The sequence below is a fragment of the Cydia strobilella genome, chromosome 15 (genome assembly GCF_947568885.1).
Source record: "Cydia strobilella chromosome 15, ilCydStro3.1, whole genome shotgun sequence".
In the NCBI taxonomy this organism is placed as follows: Eukaryota; Metazoa; Arthropoda; class Insecta; order Lepidoptera; family Tortricidae; genus Cydia; species Cydia strobilella.
In genome coordinates, this window is record NC_086055.1 from 7026063 (window position 1) to 7044435 (window position 18373).

Genomic DNA, 18373 nt, shown 5'->3' on the forward strand with positions numbered 1-18373 from the left:
AAGCTGGAACCCGCCGGAGGGGCTTTCCGAGGCCCATGAAAACACAAGGCCTCTGATTTATTTAGAGCAACTTCCAGCCCCAGCCTCCTAATCCGAGCCACGACCGACGCTACTCCCGCTGTGGCCAGAAGTGACGCCTCCCTGAAGCTGATGCCTCGAGCCGTTACCAGGGTATCGTCGGCGTAACAGGTCACGCTCACCCCCGGCAAGTTGGCCCCCCTCAGCGCCCAGTCGTACCCGATGTTCCACAGGAGTGGTCCTAGGACAGACCCCTGTGGAACGCCGCACGACAGCCCCTTCTCCTCCCAAGCACCGCGCGCAGGGTACCTAATGGTTCTATCGGTGAGGTAATCCTCCACCGTCTTCCGCAGGTACTCAGGCACGGCATGGCGCCTCAATGCCGCCTTGATACAAGCCCAGGGCAGGGTGTTGAATGCGTTGGCGATATCTAGAGACACCGCCAAAACCACCTGGCCCCGGGACACTGCTTCCTCCGCTAGAGCCTTCACCCTCGCAATTGCGTCGATTGTGGACCTGCCCCGACGGAAACCGAACTGATGGACACTGAGGTTCGGTCCCAGCCCCTCGAGGTGCCGGACGAGACGAGCAGCCAAATACTATGGCACCTGCCCCAAATGGCACCTGCCCCAATCTATGTTTAAAAACACGAAAAAAATGGACAGGTGGTGACTCGCCAACTCACAATATGGGTCCCCGAAAACGGCCGCTCGCACGGAGCGACAAGGGGACAACATCACGTGAGTGGCTCAGGGTGTGGAGAGGTGTGCACCGCTTTCTACCCAGTGGCTGTAAACACTCACAGCCACTGTGCCAACTCGCGTCTTATGCATATTTCACTTCCACCCTGCGAGCATATAGGCTCTGACACTCCACTCTGGACGGCCGGTAAAGGCAAGCCAGAGGTGAGAGTCCTGCGGCCCCTGCTCAGTGTTCACTCCAGCCGGCCAATGAAGGCAAGCCGGAGGGAGGGGCCTGACCGACTCTCGGGGGTATGGGACCCAAGGGACGTCACTTCCCATTCAGCTCGCCACAAGCTGCCCTGGGGGCTTATTATTATTATTCTCTTTATTTATTCTTTTTCTTATGTTAGGTTTTTTATAATATGCATATAAAAGTAAAATATAAAAACACTTACAAAACAATACAAAATACATATAAACAAATTATAAAAAACCTAACCTAGGGTGCCGCCAGCAGCGGGGCAGGGCCCAAGCTGCCGGTGGTCAGGGCCGCAGAGAGAGGAACCGGCGGACTATCCGCGCCGTGTCCAAGATCACCGCCTTCTGCATCTGACCCTTGATCCAACCACCTAGCGAGAGTCTCTCAAGGTGTTGGTCGAGACTCTTCGCTATGAGACCGTTCGCTGAAACGACTATCGGGACAATGATCGTCGAATCAACATCCCACATGGCGGTTATCTCGTGAGCCAAGTCTAGGTACTTACTGGACTTGTCCTTCTCGGCTTTCACGAGATTCTCATCATGGGGGATGGTGATGTCGACGAGCACGGCCCGGCGTTGCGATCGATCTATTATCACAATGTCAGGCTTATTGGCTACAATAGTCCTGTCAGTGATGATAGATCGATCCCAATAGAGCGTGGCACGACCATTCTCGAGAACTGGCACAGGTAAATACTTGTAGTACGGTACTTCGCAGTCCACAAGGCCGTATAGAAGAGCAAGCTGCTGGTGAATAATCCTGGCTACGAGATTATGTCTGTGCAAGTACTCGCCGTTAGCAAGATGATAACAACCGGAAATGATATGCCTGAGTGACTCTCCGGGACGGCGGCATGCCCGACAAATGTCGACCGTACCGTCCTTCAGGATATATTTCCGATAGTTGTTCGTCATCATAACTTCGTCCGCAATTGCACAGGCAAAACCCTCGGTTTCTCCGAAGAGGTCCCCGAATCGTAACCAGTTCACCGACGCGAGCAGGTCTACATCGGGTCCCGTGAGGGCCTTGTAGAACCGCCCGTGTAGCACCTTACTCTCCCATACCGCCTTGCGGCCCGCAGCACTTTGTACCACAGGTTTGTGCCAGTTCTCGTTTGCCATGGAGAGCGGCGTGAAGTGCCTGTCCACTGCCACCACATCACGATGCATCCCACACTCGTTGTTAAGGAAATAATTCCTGAGATTACACACCTCGCGGTTGTGGAGATCTTTGGCGTTAAGGAATCCTCGACCTCCACACTTCCGTGAGATGTACAATCTCATAACTGACGAGCGTGGGTGTAGCATACGGTGTGTGGTGAGTAGTAGACGGACCCTCCGATCCAGGGCGTCCAGCTCGGTCTGAGTCCACCTTAGTATGCCAAAGGAGTATATGAGTATGGGCATTACCCAGGCGTTGAAGGCGCGCACTTTATTGCCTCCTGACAAAAGACTGTTAAGGACTTTTGTGAGCCGACTGAAAAAGCGCTCCTTCACCGACCGTCTAATACCCTCGCCCTCAATACCCAACGACTGTGACATACCAAGGTATTTATAGGTTTCTGATTCAGAGATAGATCTGAAAGACATTGTCTCAGAAAGTTGTAAATTTGTTGAATTTACAACCTCCCCCAGCTGTACATGCATAACCGCACACTTATCGACACCAAACTCCATTCTGATGGCGGTACTGAAAACTTCTGTGGTTTTTAATAGCACCATCAAGTCTTGGTTATTTGGCGCAAATAGCTTGAGGTCATCCATGTACAGAAGGTGAGAAATGACTTCACCCTCTCTCCGAAGCTGGCAACCTAACCCTGAATCCTTCAGCAGGGTGCTGAGGGGATTCAGAGCTAGGCAGAACCACAGGGGACTCAGACTGTCACCCTGAAATATTCCTCGCTCGATCCTTATAAAGTCCTGCGGGCCAGGGCGGTCATCTCCACCTCCTGGTTGACGAAGGACTGTGATCCACTGCCTCATACACGCACTTAGGAAGGATATTAAAGCTGCATCAAGTTTATACAGCTCCAATACCCTTCTCAGCCATGAGTGAGGCACCGAATCATAGGCCTTCTTATAGTCAATCCAGGCGGCCGAGAGGGCCCCCTTGTTCCGTCGAACTTGCTGGCATATGGTCATGTCTATGAGGAGGAGCTCTTTAGTACCACGGGACCCAACCCTACATCCATTTTGAGCGGAGGCCAAAATATTGTTAGCGACAATGTGCGCGTTAATTTTTGCTCTCAAAATGGATGTAAGGAGCTTGTAAAGTGTAGGCAAGCACGTGATGGGTCTGTAGTTCTTTGCTTCCGTGGTACTACCGGACTTGTGGAGCAGGAAGGTTACACCAGTTGTTAGGGAAGGTGGGAGGGAACCGAGCTCTAGGGCTTGTTGGAACTGCGTTGCCAACCGTGCGTGCGAGCATCGAAACCATTTTAGCCAGAAGTTGTGCAATCCGTCCGTTCCAGGACTTTTCCAGTTCTGGGTCGTACGGATGGCACAACTTACGTCATCGGGGCTGATGGTGATAGCCCCCATAGGTTCGATGTTCTCGCACTCACGTTCGACAACGTCTATCCAACCGCCCTCCGTGTGTTCCACAGGCACTGACCAGATGCTACGCCAGAAATCAGTCATGGCAGTAGCATCCGGTAGCCGCACGTCGGACACACGAGAGTCGGCTTCCTCCCACCTTCGGTACACCTTCCTTTGGTCACTTTGAAAAAGACGATTCTGCTGGAATCGATCCACACGCTTTCTGTAGCGGCGAATACGGTTTGCCCATGCATAGACTTTCTGCTTTAGAAAGTCGATGCGCTCTGTGACATTGGCCATGTAGTCGCGGGGCCTGACATCCGTCCCCGCGAACGCCTGGTTCACAAAGCGCATTACTCGGGGGCGGTTGTTGCCCCCCCTAAAGCAGATCAGCTTTGCAATGAGAGTCCTAAACGAGCTGATACGACGCTCGATCCGCGCTTGCCATGCAGGGACACCTCCGGCGGTCCTAGGTGCACGTTCAGCGTCCGGAAACTTGACTCGAACAACACGGCACGCCGCGATGGCTCCGCAGTACATGATCGAGTGCGTATCATCTAAATCTTTACTAGTCCGTAAATGTGGCTCTAGTAAAGCGTTTAGGGCTCCCACTAGCGCTAGATTGCGTCTATTTATAGGCAGACGTGGTAATCGTGGCCTAGAGTTGGTTGTGGCGCGATACTGCGTAATCGCCTCTTCCAAAGCCCTCCTCAGTTGCTCATTGGCAGATGTACTCACGCTCTGACTCGCAAAATCCCCCTCGTCGGTACTAAAATCAACCCGCGGCGCCCCCGGTGCCAGGTCGGGTGCGGGCACCGGATCCGGCGACGTGGCGGGCAGATCTCGCACCGAGGCGGAGGCTGCGCGAGCAGAGAGAGCCTCCAGGCGAAGCCGATCAAGTGTCGCATCATCCAAACGCTTTAGCCGCTGAATGACGCGCACCTGATCCGATAATCGTTGCTCCGACACGGCTCTTGAACGATACGCGGATAGCTGTGTTCCCCCCTCTGTAGCCCCATAATAGGCGCGCATGACATTCTCATTAATGGATTGAGACCATCTCATGCGACGCACTATACCACCGGCAGCGGGAGCCGTGGGCGGGGCAGGATGTCCCGCAGGCCCCAAGCGTGCCGGCAGCGGTGGCCGCCCTCGTCGCGCAGGTGGTCGTGGCGGCGGCGGCGGCGGCGGCCCGCTCTCGTCACTGGACCCGTCTGTGTCAGGCGCCGTTGCAAACTCGTCGCCTGACGACGATGTGGACGAGGCGGGCGGGGGTGGTGGTCGTGCGCTTGATGTTACCGCTTTAGTTCGACTCCTTGTTATCATTTCTAATAATTTTGTAGTTTTGCCGGTGAAGTATGACAAATGTCAACACGGTTGTAATGCGACTGCGACCCATGGTCGCGGTGTCTACAATGAAAAATATCAATTGTCCGCATGGTGTAGTAATAACTCGGTTCACACATGAGTATTTATCACTATTTTAGGGCAAAAACCACATTTAAAATATATTTTATCAAAAGAAATGTAAAAGGACGTCTGTCAGTGTCAGCGGATTATGTCAGTTTATTATTATCTCTTTCGATATCACGGGCCTATAAATCCCGGTCTTTTGATAGGCTTGCGTGGGGATATAGATCCAACACGTAGAGGCCCCTTGGAGAGCTTTAATGTCATGTAGAACGCCTGCTGGAACCCGTTCACAGGCGCAACAATAGACACCCATGAACCGGTCGCAGCAGGCATTGGGACTATTGCAGAAAAAGTGAACAGTATACCGGTCTATGGATTGAAGTTTGGGTGGACAATGAGACTGGGCTATTGTAAAGAACTCCGGACACCTGCCATAACAATGTTAAAACACGTTATCGAGGCAGGTGGTGACTTGCCGCTGACTAGATGGGCCCCTGAAACTGCCGTCGTGAAGACGACCAGGAGCAACACCGGTGTGAGCGGCTCAGGGGTGTCGAGAGGTGTGCGCCGCTTTCTACCCAGTGGCTGTTAGCAGCCACTGTGCCAACTCGCGTCTTATGCATCTTTCACTTCCACCCCTGGAGCATATAGCTCTTACGACTCCCCTCTGGACGGCCAATGAAGGCAAGCCAGAGCTGAGAGTCCTGCGGGTCCCCTTGGGATCCACTCCGACCGACGAAGACACGCCGGAGACGGAGACCCTGACCGACTCTCTGGAGCACTCGGGTCCGTGGGGTCGTCACTCCCCAACAGCTCGCCACAAGCTCGCCACAATTATTATTATACATTTTCTAGAGTTCTCCCGAAAGCCTCCCGACATTCCCAATAATTTCAGACTACCAGAGCAATAACACGACGCGGTTGTTTGTGCGTCGACCACCATACGAAGCATGTTTGTTTACAAACACCCTTATTGGTCTCAAAGCAAAATTAATGCAGGCAAGGCTGACTGCGGCCGGGATCAATCGCCTAGACAGCCTTAATTGAATCAGCATCACCTATAGGTACGTGGTACGTATAAGTAGAGGCTGTACATCTCAGAACTCGGTATTGGAGCACTACATACTGCAGATATTGATTAAGCGATGGAGATTTCCAGGATTAGTCTGTATGTGTAATGTTACGATGATGGGGTCGTATATAACTGAATTGTTTTTTAAGTAGGTTACTCGTAGCTAGGACTGGCTAGGACTCTCGTTGGCCATTGTTAAAACTGTACAGATGGAGTTCATAAATAGGTATGCGTATTAATTTTTTTTACCTTATTGCCATGGATTAAGAAATGTATACATATTTATGAACTCGACTGTACCTACCACCTAAGTGGTGGCACCATAATGATGAATATATTTTGATATCAGTAAAAGAAATACTTAAGTATAAACTCCACGTATGGAACTATTGTATATCATGAAAAGATGAATGTGCAAATTGATCGTCTTGATTTTTGAATGTGCTATTAGGTATTTGTCGATTTTCTTTGTGTTATCTTATTACCTAGTTTCTTACCTTTTATTATTACAAAAGTAAATACACCATAATTTCCACATTAGATCAAGAGCGGTTGTAAATCAACGTCCACAATTTAAACCCAGTTCAGAGGAAAAACGATTACTTGGTCGAGCCGCTGGACCTCGCCAACTGGGGCACTAATTCGCTTTACACCCAACCCTCTTTATGACACAATTTAGCTTCCACTACCGTGCCGCTAAGCAAACTCGCCTGCACCGATGTATCCAGCGAGCTTTCTAAAGCAAACTTGAATGTATTCGTCGATTCAAATTTACGAACAGTCGGTAGATTGATTACTCAATTGTAGAACGACAGTGCCGTTTCAATTTCCCGTTCAAATTTCGTTGAGTGACGTCATCTGTCGTAATTAGGACGGAATCCATCCATCATTCTAATGACGCAAGGCACTGGAATTGTAAAATTAATTTATAGATCAAAATCTTAAGTATTCAAAATACAATGTGCAAAAATTGGTACAAAAATAAGATGACTGGGTAACCTACAATAATTTGGCCAATCTAACTAAAAAGAGTACAGACAGCAGCAGAAGTTGCTAAGCGGGCGAAGTGTTCAGAATGACCTTGACACGCTCTTATTCTCTAAACAATAAAGTCGCGCATTTTGAACACCTCACCGTTTTGGGTATACGACACCTAATATTGCAAACTTACCTATGATATTTATTAAACCTAATACATATTTTTATATTTTCTAAGCCGTGGTTGTAAACATACCTACCTACCTACATACAATTATGAACCCCCGGAAAACAATAGTTACCTACACTGATTTTTTGGGCTTTCGTGTAAAAAGCAGTTGACCCACCCTGTTTTTAACATCCGTACCATCTGAAGATTTTGAATTAGCTGATTATGATTAAATACATATAATATATATAACCTTTTAAACTATGGATATTAATTATTATACTCTTAGTACTTCTTGAAAATAATAGACCGAGGGCCAGGAACAGATTTCCATGACCAATCGCCTTCCGGGCGAAAACTCGTATAGTGGTTAACAGCTATGTATAATGAACCCTCGTGAACGTCAGCTGCCGCTCTGTTGGTGGGTTGAGGAATGGCAGCAAATAAAGTATTAAAAAAAATTTGTCATTGCCTCCCGCTTGATACTTTGTCAGATGATAGTTTAGATGCTATTGTGAATAATCAAAATCGTCAGCTGATTGTATCGTTGTGGAAAGACCGTGAGTTGGTCACATGAACATGTAAAAAAGAAAATTCTTTTCAGTCATCGGCGTATCGTCTCCCGTTTGATACTTTGTCAGATGGTAGTTTAGATGCTATTGTTAATAAAACAAATCGTTAGCCGGTTGTATCGCGGTGGAAAGACCGTGTTACGCGTTTCGGTGGCTGTCATTTCTCAACTCACCAACGGAGCGGCAGCTGACGTTCACGAGGGTTCATCATACATAGCCGTTAACCGCTATACGAGTTTTCGCCCGGGAGGCGATGACTGACGAAAATTGCGCCCGGCTCGCGGTCCATAAAGTCAAAGTGGAGAACGAGAGGTCCACATGACAATCCACACTAGCACGGATTCATCGTTATCGGGTTCACGCGCCTATATCTACTCGTATTGCTTGCGCCTGTATTTATATTTATGTAGGCACGTGTGCCAACCACTCCGATAGTTGTTCGTTGCCTCTTTTTTGGCGTGCCATATGAAATTCGCTGTAAAACACGCGGGAGCATAGAATTCTCAATGTTGAAGCGCTCAGGCAATTCTAGGCTTAGCAATTATGGCTAGATTTTTATCGGCCGCCGCTACAGCGCCATTTATTCCGTATAAATTTTAATTGGAACCAATTTTTTTGTCGTTTGGCTGTACCTTTACCTTAAAATAAAACCTATTCACAAAGTCTGGGTACTCCGAGATTTATTACCAGTACCGTTGGAATATATTACCGAAAATGTGATTTATTATACCAAATACCTATACAACTTATTTGTACAAGAAGAATTGCTTAGTCCGCCATGAAGGAATTATTAGTCTAGATTCCGAAGCTCAGAGTTGACAGGAGTTATTTAAGTGAATTCGATTTCTTTAGGTATCATTGGAAAATATGTAGGTAACTAATTTTCTTCAAGTATTTCGTCTCTACGAAAATGTTAAAACTTATTAAGTACTAAAGTATGACTTTTAATCAAAGGAGACAAATTGTATTTCGCGGACATGAATTTAAAGGCCTCTTATTTAACTTTGTCTAGGTAATTATTCATTTTCTTTGGCTATTTACCTGACAGTATCCAGTTACATTGTTTAGCTTTCGACTAATCACATTTATAACAAAATTAAATTCTCGTTAGGTTTAAGTATTTTAATAGTATTTAATAGCTAGTTAAAATTTCCACCTACTTATTGAGACACGATATCATACAGTAAAAGTTTCCAAGTCATAAGGTGTCGCGTGCAACCACTGCGAACCCATTACAAAAGAATTTCCTCGCAGTTATGACAGTTTCGAGAAGTTCTACAAAGTCAGGTCACGTTGCGTTACGAGATATTTAGCGAGGCAACTAGCTACATAACTGCCATGAAACTTACGCGCGACACTCAAGTTATTCCCACGTAATGAACTTACCGAAATGAAATTAATCGAATTATTTAGCATGAACGCATTATGATTAAACATGTATAGATTCCACGTAATGGCGCTTGACGCCCTGCGTATGCGATTAGGCGAGTTTCCCTGCGGGAATTGTGATTCCGACTGCTAATGTGTTCCGGAGTTTTCGTTCAACATCTGACTTCATAATCCGTTCCAAAATTTCTGTATCGTTTCGGCACTTCATCAGTGGTAAGAGGATAGGGACCGTTGTCTCATGTACTCGCAGTACATGAGTGGCTATACATGTGGAGGCTAATTCTTAGCTCGGTATACGTATTACGTAAGTCGGTTAGCTACACGAACCTCTGGAACTGTCTATGTGCATATGAATATGGAAAGCCGCGGTTGTCGCTCCGGCCTTAATATGCATGAACTGCTAACTTATTAATTCCCTACACAACTATGGTGTAGGCATGGAAATTCGCTTATGCCGCCGCCACTTTATAGTACCTAAGTAATAGTAACATTTTGCGGTGTAACAGGCAAATGCACTTTTATTCCGTGCTTTATGTGAACACATCTGCATTGCGGGCGACTGTGTCGATGTTTTGTATTGCAGTCTTTACTTACTGGCATTTGTCATTTGAATAAAATAAAACCTACTTTGTTCGTTTTATTTTCCACAGATTCTTTGTGGCAACATTATGGCGACTGAAAAATCGCTGAGGAAATGGATTTGCTTGAATAAACAGCGCATAACCTGCGCATAACACATTGTTACTGCTGTAACAATGTGCTGTGCGTGCTATCGTTTGAAAAATCATCTGGGTGTATAAGTTTTTCAAACAAGACTTGAAATAAGAACAAAGAATAAGATTTTGAGTATTAGTTATGTGTGGGGCTAATATTCTATTGTGTTTTCAAATTTGATATATAAGAGGACTTCTGTATCAAAGCTTTTATATATAAATATAGTCGTCGAATTAAAGTCGTCATGCGTCGAAGTATTCTGAATCTCTGAGTTTCTTCCATTTATTTGGCCGACAATTTCAAAAAGATGTCAGATCTGAGTGCTGTAACAAAGTTTAAATGAAATCTCGGGCCCATGTCTGCGTAATTACAAACAACGTCGTAAGGTCGCCGTCAGCGCCGCCGAGCGTGTAATGGACTTTTCAAGTATTCCTAACGTGAAAACTTTCGCTTCAGCCGACTTAAACGCCTCCGACAATGTGCTTAATGATGTTTTTAACTACTTCACTCCATTCCTCTACTATTGCAGGTTAAATTAATTATTCAGCTGTCACTCTGTTGGTGCACTTTAAGTGGCCTCTGTGGATACTTAAACAGAATAGTTACTTAGGACACTTAGGTCATTGGATGGTAGCAGTGTTTATCGGCGTAGTAGTGGATAAAGGACGTTAGGTGCATTAGTGGCCGGTCGTTGTCCTAAGTTAAGTAGTCTGTTTTACGCGTACTGGGGTATTATTGTAGCCTTCTTTCCCCGTGAAAGACCTACATTAACGGAAGTGTAGCGGAAATTAACATCATACAAAACCTTCAGGTTTTTAGATATTTTGTAGTGATAGCGAAACATAATGGTTTTTCTTGATATCTTGTGGCGTCAAATGTAGTTAAATTCGAGAATATTATTAATGAAGTTAAATTCAGGTATGTTTTCCAGCATTCTTAATAAGTAGGTATTTATCTTGTATGTGTTAAAATTAGATACTCTTATTAAAAAAATGGTTTTACAATACAAAACTGTTATAATATGAAAGGCACGACTTTCTTTGACATGTAACACATCCTTTTTTTATTTAGGTAGTAGGTACAGCACAGTGAGTATCTGGAGAGAGCCTAATTCTTCTAATCTAAAGTACAGCTCTGTGGTAACAAGGTGCCTGCCAAAAAATTATCACTATTAAAATATCTACAATTTCTACCGCAAGGAAAAGTAGGTATTCTATTCTTCCAATCTAAGTAAACAACTCGCAGTAACAAAGTGCCTTCTACGAAATGATCAATATTAAAATATCTACAATTTCTGCCACAGTCGCCACTTCACGATTGCGATCACGTTTTCACGAATCGCGCAGCAGTCTCGTGCTTTCGTTACAATTATGGCAAGGGTGCAGGGTGGCGCCTTCGAATGAATCGCGATGATTGCACAAAGCTACGGAGCCCCTCTCATTTCGTTATCGCTGCATTGTCCGCTCCTTTGTATAACGTTCTTAATAACAGACAAATGATGGAATGCAATTTGCGACGGCGCTTACTGCCGGTGTAATAATAGTTTCGATCTGAAAAGTGTCTGTATGTAACTTGGATTTTTGGTTTTCGGCACTAACGACGCCACCGCTTTGGGGGGTTGGTGTTCTACTGTTTTGCTAAGTGAACATTCTGTTCGGCTGTGTGAGTGTAACATGTCATGTGACTCATTATGAGCGTAATAATAAGTAGATAATGCACCGCCTACAATCTTTTCTGCTTTGCCTAAAGGTTGACTGGTAGAAAATGATTCATGACGTTAAGTTTTTCTTTTGTGCAATAAAGTTTAAATAAATAAATGGGATCAATGAAATCGTCAAATACACAACTCGACCTAATCCCAAATACCAAACTTTATGCTATTTCCTTTTCTTAATCCATCCCTTGGAACAAAGAGTATATAATAGGATAGAGCGGTACTGTCATAGTAAATTTTGTAGCCACAGTAAATTCACTGCCATCTATCGTATCGACACACGAATAAAACTAAAAATGAAGATGCATAAAAATACATGTATAAAAATACAATAAAATATATTTATATACGGATAAATGTTTTTTTTTGTTTGCATTATTATTTTTTATATGATTTTGACCCATGTTCTTTCACTGATATGCGTTAAAATTGTTAAATAACGAGCGAAACCGTCAATGCCATCTATTCGAGAGTAGGCCAAAGGTAGTGGTGCCATCTGTTCGAGAATCAAATTTTCTTGATTTTCGAGGCACGTATTTTCTTTAGACTGTATCCATCTATTACGGAGTTATTTCTCTCTTTTGCTTGGAATAAGACAGTGTAGGTAGACTGAATTTCACGTAGGCGAAGCCGCGGGCACAGCTATTAAACACTACTACATATGTAAGTACTCAGATTATTTGAGTATTTGTTCATCTCACTAATATGTATCTGGTAAGGGTATTAACCCTTATCAGATTTAGGGCCTCTGGGACCGCCAGCTTTGAAATCTTGATTATTCCGATCTCGGCGGAAAGCTATCGTTAGGCTAATTGCATTGATGTCATGATAGTACGTAAATATGAAATGGTAGTTACATAAACATAAGGCGGGCCAGAATATATTTTATATAATTTATGTTAAGCAAAGATTTTGTTGTTGGTTAACTTGCTTAATACCTACTTGAAATAGATACAAGCCCGAGGCACACAAACGTTGTTAATATTCCTGTTCTCATTATCACAAAGCGAATGTGCAAACGGATTACGGCGCACAATTTTTTTGCAGTACCGCCGCGGGCGAGAGCTTTACCGCACATTATTTTTAAATCTCTTTTAATTAGGGATACTTAAAATATTTACTAGAGTTGCTTAACCCCCCACGCGCGAGTAGCACTTGAAGCGTGTGGAGAAAATTCTTTAGAAGTTTACTTACTACCTAAGTACCCACGGTTTTACAGTTAGAGAATTTACTCCTAAAAGGGTTGGTAATTAATTTTCTAAATTTAATTAGCACTGGTTGTTTGATGTATCTGAATAGCATGTCGTGTTGATAATTAAACGATAATTAACATTTTGTTTTCTTTCGCGTATGCTCAATTGCTCAACCGCGGTGAAACGTGGTTTATGTCATTTATTTAACGTAATTGTTTTATACACGGTGGCTAAAAAAAAGTGCATTCCCGGTGCCAGGGAGGTTTTGGGATTATACTGAGCAACTTTTGCTATGGGACCAACCCCGAAATCGCGATAAAAAATTCGGTTGTTTCATACATTTTGGCTGGTCCATTTTCTATGAGACGGTTAATTTTTTTTCGCGATTTCGTGGTTGGTCCCATAGTAAAAGTTGCTCAGTATAATCCCTAAACCTCCCTGGCAACGGGTATGCACTTATTTTTAAGCCACCCTGTAATCCCTGTATACGTAGGCTCTTGAATACACGTACAAGGAAAATGTAATTATCACTATCAGGTAATTAAGCATTAATCGGAGTTGATCGGGCGTAGCACTTCGCGTAGCACTTTCTAGCAATGGCGATAAAATATTGGTACAGTCAACTGAAATACAATTGGATAAGACAAAGAGGTTAACTAATAGCTTTACAAATATAATTATCATAGCAGCCGGGACGAAAGTGGAAAATGTACCTAATAGGGAAATAAATAAATACTTGTCCTAAAATACTTTTTGTAAATATTGTACGGAGGAAACCGTATTAGGTATTAAAATTGTTTACTTGACGTAGCGTAGGAATTTAGGGATTACCTGTTTATAAAGAATCTTACCGGTGGTACGCCCATAAGGATTTTGTTTTAATTATTTCATCTGTTATTATTGGCGTTATTGCTGTTTAATGGAAAGTTTTATGCTAGTTCGTTAAGGTATTATTAGAGCATAACCATTCTTATATATCCTCGAATTCATTAAGGGACTATTTTCCCTATAAGTAGCTACATTGATTTCTTCAAGTGCAGTAGGTATCTATATGTATAAATTCGATGTTGTAAAAATAAACGAACGTTGCGATGAGCTTTATTTCCTGTTCATATCCGGAGCGCTTGTCGTGATTTATTTCATAATTTTTCGTGTACTTTGGTGTAGAAACGAAACACGTAGGTACGGTAATGTGTTTTTACAGAAAATGGTCGAATGTTTACGTATTCAAGATTTAATTTTGATGATAAAATTGATAAAAATCGAATTTTTTGTTTGGCACTTGAAGTAGATGGGCAGGTTTGTATTTTACACGTCCATATATTACAATTTATAAATTGTATTTTTCACAAATTTCCAAGGACTACCGTATTCTGCTCTCCCGATTTTTTTCCCGTTTCGGAATTATTCTTCTACGGAAGAATAAAAAAAATCCGACGTGAAAAAATATTGTAGGGACTTAAACATGTATTCAATTTTTATACTGGTAATTATTAGTAGGGTAGGGTAGGAAACAGTGGCTCGAAAAAAAAAATAGCCGGGTACAGTGGCTCAATCAACCTAATTCCAACATGAGAGAGGCGATATTGGGGCGACTAAGCCACTGTTCGAGCTGAGCCACTGTTTCCTACCCTACCCTACATATTAAAATCTTTTAACTTTTAGTAGTCGGAAAATACCCATCGTCGCAGGATCTAATTAACTATTAATGAACTAACATTTTGCGTAAATTCAGCATACGAGCATGAACTTGTTGCGGCGGCACATTAATCTTCGAATTTCGTTAAAGCCCGGAGGCTCCGCAAGGAGCCATGGTTCTGTACAAAATTGAGAAGTTCGGTACGATCAATGGGAGGGATCATTAAGTTAGTGTTAAGATATCGTGGGAGAGTTGGGTTGTCGCTTGTTCCTTGCTCACGGTAATTGAGTGATGTAGGCGGTTCGGGGAACGGATATGTGTAGTAGTCTTGTAATTATTACACAAGACGATAAATATCGTGACGAAAATTTACTGCGACTAAATTCGTGATAATCCTGTAGACAAAATAAATTGTAACTACATATGTACGTGTATTTGTAAAAATTAATGACGTTCATTAGTTATTCATAATGCAATAGGCATATTATTTAATACTTGCATTTATGCCAGTTATTATATTTTCACGAAAATATGACTGTATCATTTTCATCATCCTGCTAGGCCTTGTTCCCATTTACTTGGGGTCGGCCTTCCCTGTTCTTTTCCTCCACTCTGCACGATTGAGTGCAATGTCGGCGTCTATATTAAGATCTTTCAGGTCTTGCTGAACCGTCCTCAGCCAGGTGGCAGGTGGTCTACCACTTCCTCGCTTCGTCGTTGGAATATCGAGCGCTACCTTAACCATGTACTCTACTGGACGCCTCTGTCCATGACCGTACCACCTCAGACGTTTTTCCGTCAGCTTTTCTGTTATTGGCACTACTTTGAAACTACCCCGGATATACACGTTTCTTATCTTGTCCATCATGGTGACACCCGCTGACCAGCGTAACATGCGCATCTCAGTGGTGTGGAGCTTGTTCAGGTGGGGTTTATTTGTAGCCCAGCACTCGGATCCGTACAGCATCGCTGGTCTTACTGTTGTCTTGTATACATGACCCTTCACCTTCAGAGGTATTTTTCTATCGCATAGGACGCCTGTGAGTTCTCGCCATTTCATCCAGCCTGTCTGAGTTCTATGGACTACATCGCTGTCAATCTTTCCGTCGTTGCTGAGTACGGAGCCAAGATACTTAAACTTTGTAACAGTTGGCAGGCAATCATTTCCTATATAGAATTTGAAATTTTCTGGGTTATTAGCCGTTTCGTCGAACAGAAAGGACATGTGTTCGGTCTTTTTACGACTTATTTTTAGGCCGTGTCCTTCTAGCGCTTCTATCCAGCTATTCAAATCGCGCTCAAGGTCAGTCTCAGTCTCTGCTATTAAGGCCACATCATCGGCATATAAAAGGTGCCAGGGTACACCCCGTTGGCATTTTCGTGTGAGGTAATCCATCGTGACATTAAGGAGAAGTGGACTAAGTGTGGAACCCTGGTGTACACCGGCCTTGAGCTCGAAGCTGTCACTCACACCTGCTGGGCAAATCACCTGTACCTGACTGTATCATTTTCGTTTGCAATAATTGGTAAGAAGTTTTTTTAAGAATATAAAACAAGAATTTGCAGCATAGACGGGCAGCATTTCGGCTGCAACTATAGTAGGTACAGGATTTATTTTATCTCGGCACCTTTCAGTATACCTATTACTATTAGGATATTATACAATATTAAAGAAACTAAAGTCCAATAAGTGGTTAAATTAACTGCCAGTTAAGTGATCTCACTGTATTTGTGCTGTATGGTTTAGTCGAAAAGATCTACACGAATTAGGTAGGTACCTATACTATAGTGCGATGCTGAAATAGCCTTAGAAAGGTTTCTATTTTCAATTACCTACAATAGTAATTCGAATCGCTCTCTCCATACCCAATTACCATTTCACATTGTCAGTCGCATCGGCATCACTCACGCGCTTACCGATTACAAATCTCATCTGTAATTCGTGTGTTCCCGAAGCTATCCATTACTCTTGCTCTTTAATGAGCGGGCCTGCTATTTAATCATCGTAAAAGGCCCATAAATCCTAATTACACGGCTTATTATTTCGAGACGGCCTCAAGATGTGACGCGGGCGCCGGCAGGACAATACGGTTCTAGTAAAATATTGGTTCGCAACTCCTCTGTCGCCTGGGGCAGCACGATTGTTCCGACTGTTTTATTCTAACCTACCACCTTTTAGGGTAACAATAAGCTATTAAATATTATAACAGAAGTCTAATAAGCGGTTAAATTTACTATCAGTTAAGTCTTCTCACTACAGGTGAGCTCATACAGCTCACCCTGGCCATAGTCTGTATAGTTATATTGTCGGAGTAAGGGTTTAAAGGAAAGAGCAAAGTAAATCTGATTAATATTTTAAACATTTATTGGATTTAATCACATTTAGAAACGGGTCTATCGCGAATTTATTTTGTTACCTTTATTACTTTATTTTGTTACTTTAAATGCACTTTTCGTGGGGTAGTCACACAAATCTCTGTTTTGACATTTTGCTGGGACGTCAGTTAGCCGCGACCACGACCAGTGAAACCTGTGTCGAAACGTCGGTAAATAAAGGTAACAAAATAAATTCGCGATAGACCCGTTTCTGAATGTGATTTAATATGTGTTTAAACCGCGAAAGTTTTAAATGTTATATTTATTGGATTCCCGGAATTATTTTTATCCAATGAAAAAACTGATGAACAAGTTTTAAGATCACAAATTCAAACATCTTAAACAAACTGTATATCACAAAACACCCAATTCTACAGAAAATATCAGCAAAACGCACGTATCGAAAAAAGCTTGGTCCGAAGAAATCGCACTGATTGCACAAAGGCCTCCCGTGGGACAGCATTATCGGCACGTCCCGCTCTTCGTTAGTCGCGCGGTGACGTGAGGCCGTAGACTACCTCATATGGATTCATCAATATGAAGCTTTTACGAAAACTGCTAATCACGTATCGGCACTCTTTATCTTTCCGCAAGCCGTGCTACAAAGGACACGAAGTTAAATCGTTCACCAATTTATAATACAAATAGAGTCCATTTCATGAAATATTTTATCTTGTATGTAAAAGAAGTGGAATTCCTATTATAATATGTAACTGGAGTTAAAAAGACCTGGAGTTTCCGCTTGGATTAAAACTAACAAGTGTTGATAAAATGGACCCCGTCGGCCGTAAACGCAAATGAAATGAGTTTGCGTTTAATACTAAAGATAGCTTAGCTAAATATTGTAATATCGTACCATATTAGGTTTAGTATTTTAATAGTTTGTTATTCAAACATAACAGTGCTGTACATTAAAATGGTCCATATTGTGAGCAATAAAAAAAATTAAGTTTGTATTTGAGTTAGTTTAGGAGCTCCACAATGTGCGCCGCGAAATGTTTTATAAGCTCCATCTAAAGGTAAGCGATCTGTTCGCGAGGCGTTACCCCGAACGTGACCCCTACGCGCAGATTTTTTTTTACAGACATGCCTATAGTGATTTTGGCTTTCGGTGTAGTGTCGGATTGTGATCGATTTAATACAGGATATAACAAACTATGGTTGACAGCTCACGTGGCGCATGTATCCATACGTGTTCCATCCCTTTTCGTTAATAGGTTGCAGATGTCTGGGTTGATCCTTAGTCTTAATGTTTAGCAGACCATTTTAAAACAAATTCTTCGGTTTCGTTCTTATAAAAAATCTTAAGAACTTTCCTGATTTGCTTTTGTTTCAACAGCAACACTAGAGGTCCTAACGTAATATTTTTTAATTTGTAAAAAATAAAACGTAGAGCTAGAACTAGACACATTCATCAAAAAGAATACATTTTCCATTCCTCTATATGTATATGGCCTGCCACGGTGAAGCGTGTAAATTTCCACCCTCGAAAAGTTCGTAAGTGAAGTAAAGACTTTCCGAATGAAGTTAGTAAATCAGTAAGTCTGCCGGACGGGTGCAGGGGTTTCCCACCCGTCAATTAGACACATAGGAGATTTATACGCCGATCCATCTTGCTACACTACAGCGCCGGCGGAAATTGTT

The 18373-nt window shown here is 43.1% G+C and overlaps 1 protein-coding gene across 1 annotated transcript; it reads right to left on the bottom strand.

Annotated features, from left to right (window-relative positions):
- Positions 1–14927: 14927 nt before the first annotated feature.
- LOC134747932 (uncharacterized) lies at positions 14928–15749 on the bottom strand. Its single transcript, XM_063682610.1, has one exon. It carries the CDS (start codon positions 15747–15749, stop codon positions 14928–14930), a length of 822 nt encoding a protein of 273 aa, XP_063538680.1.
- Between the last annotated feature and the right edge of the window lie 2624 nt (positions 15750–18373).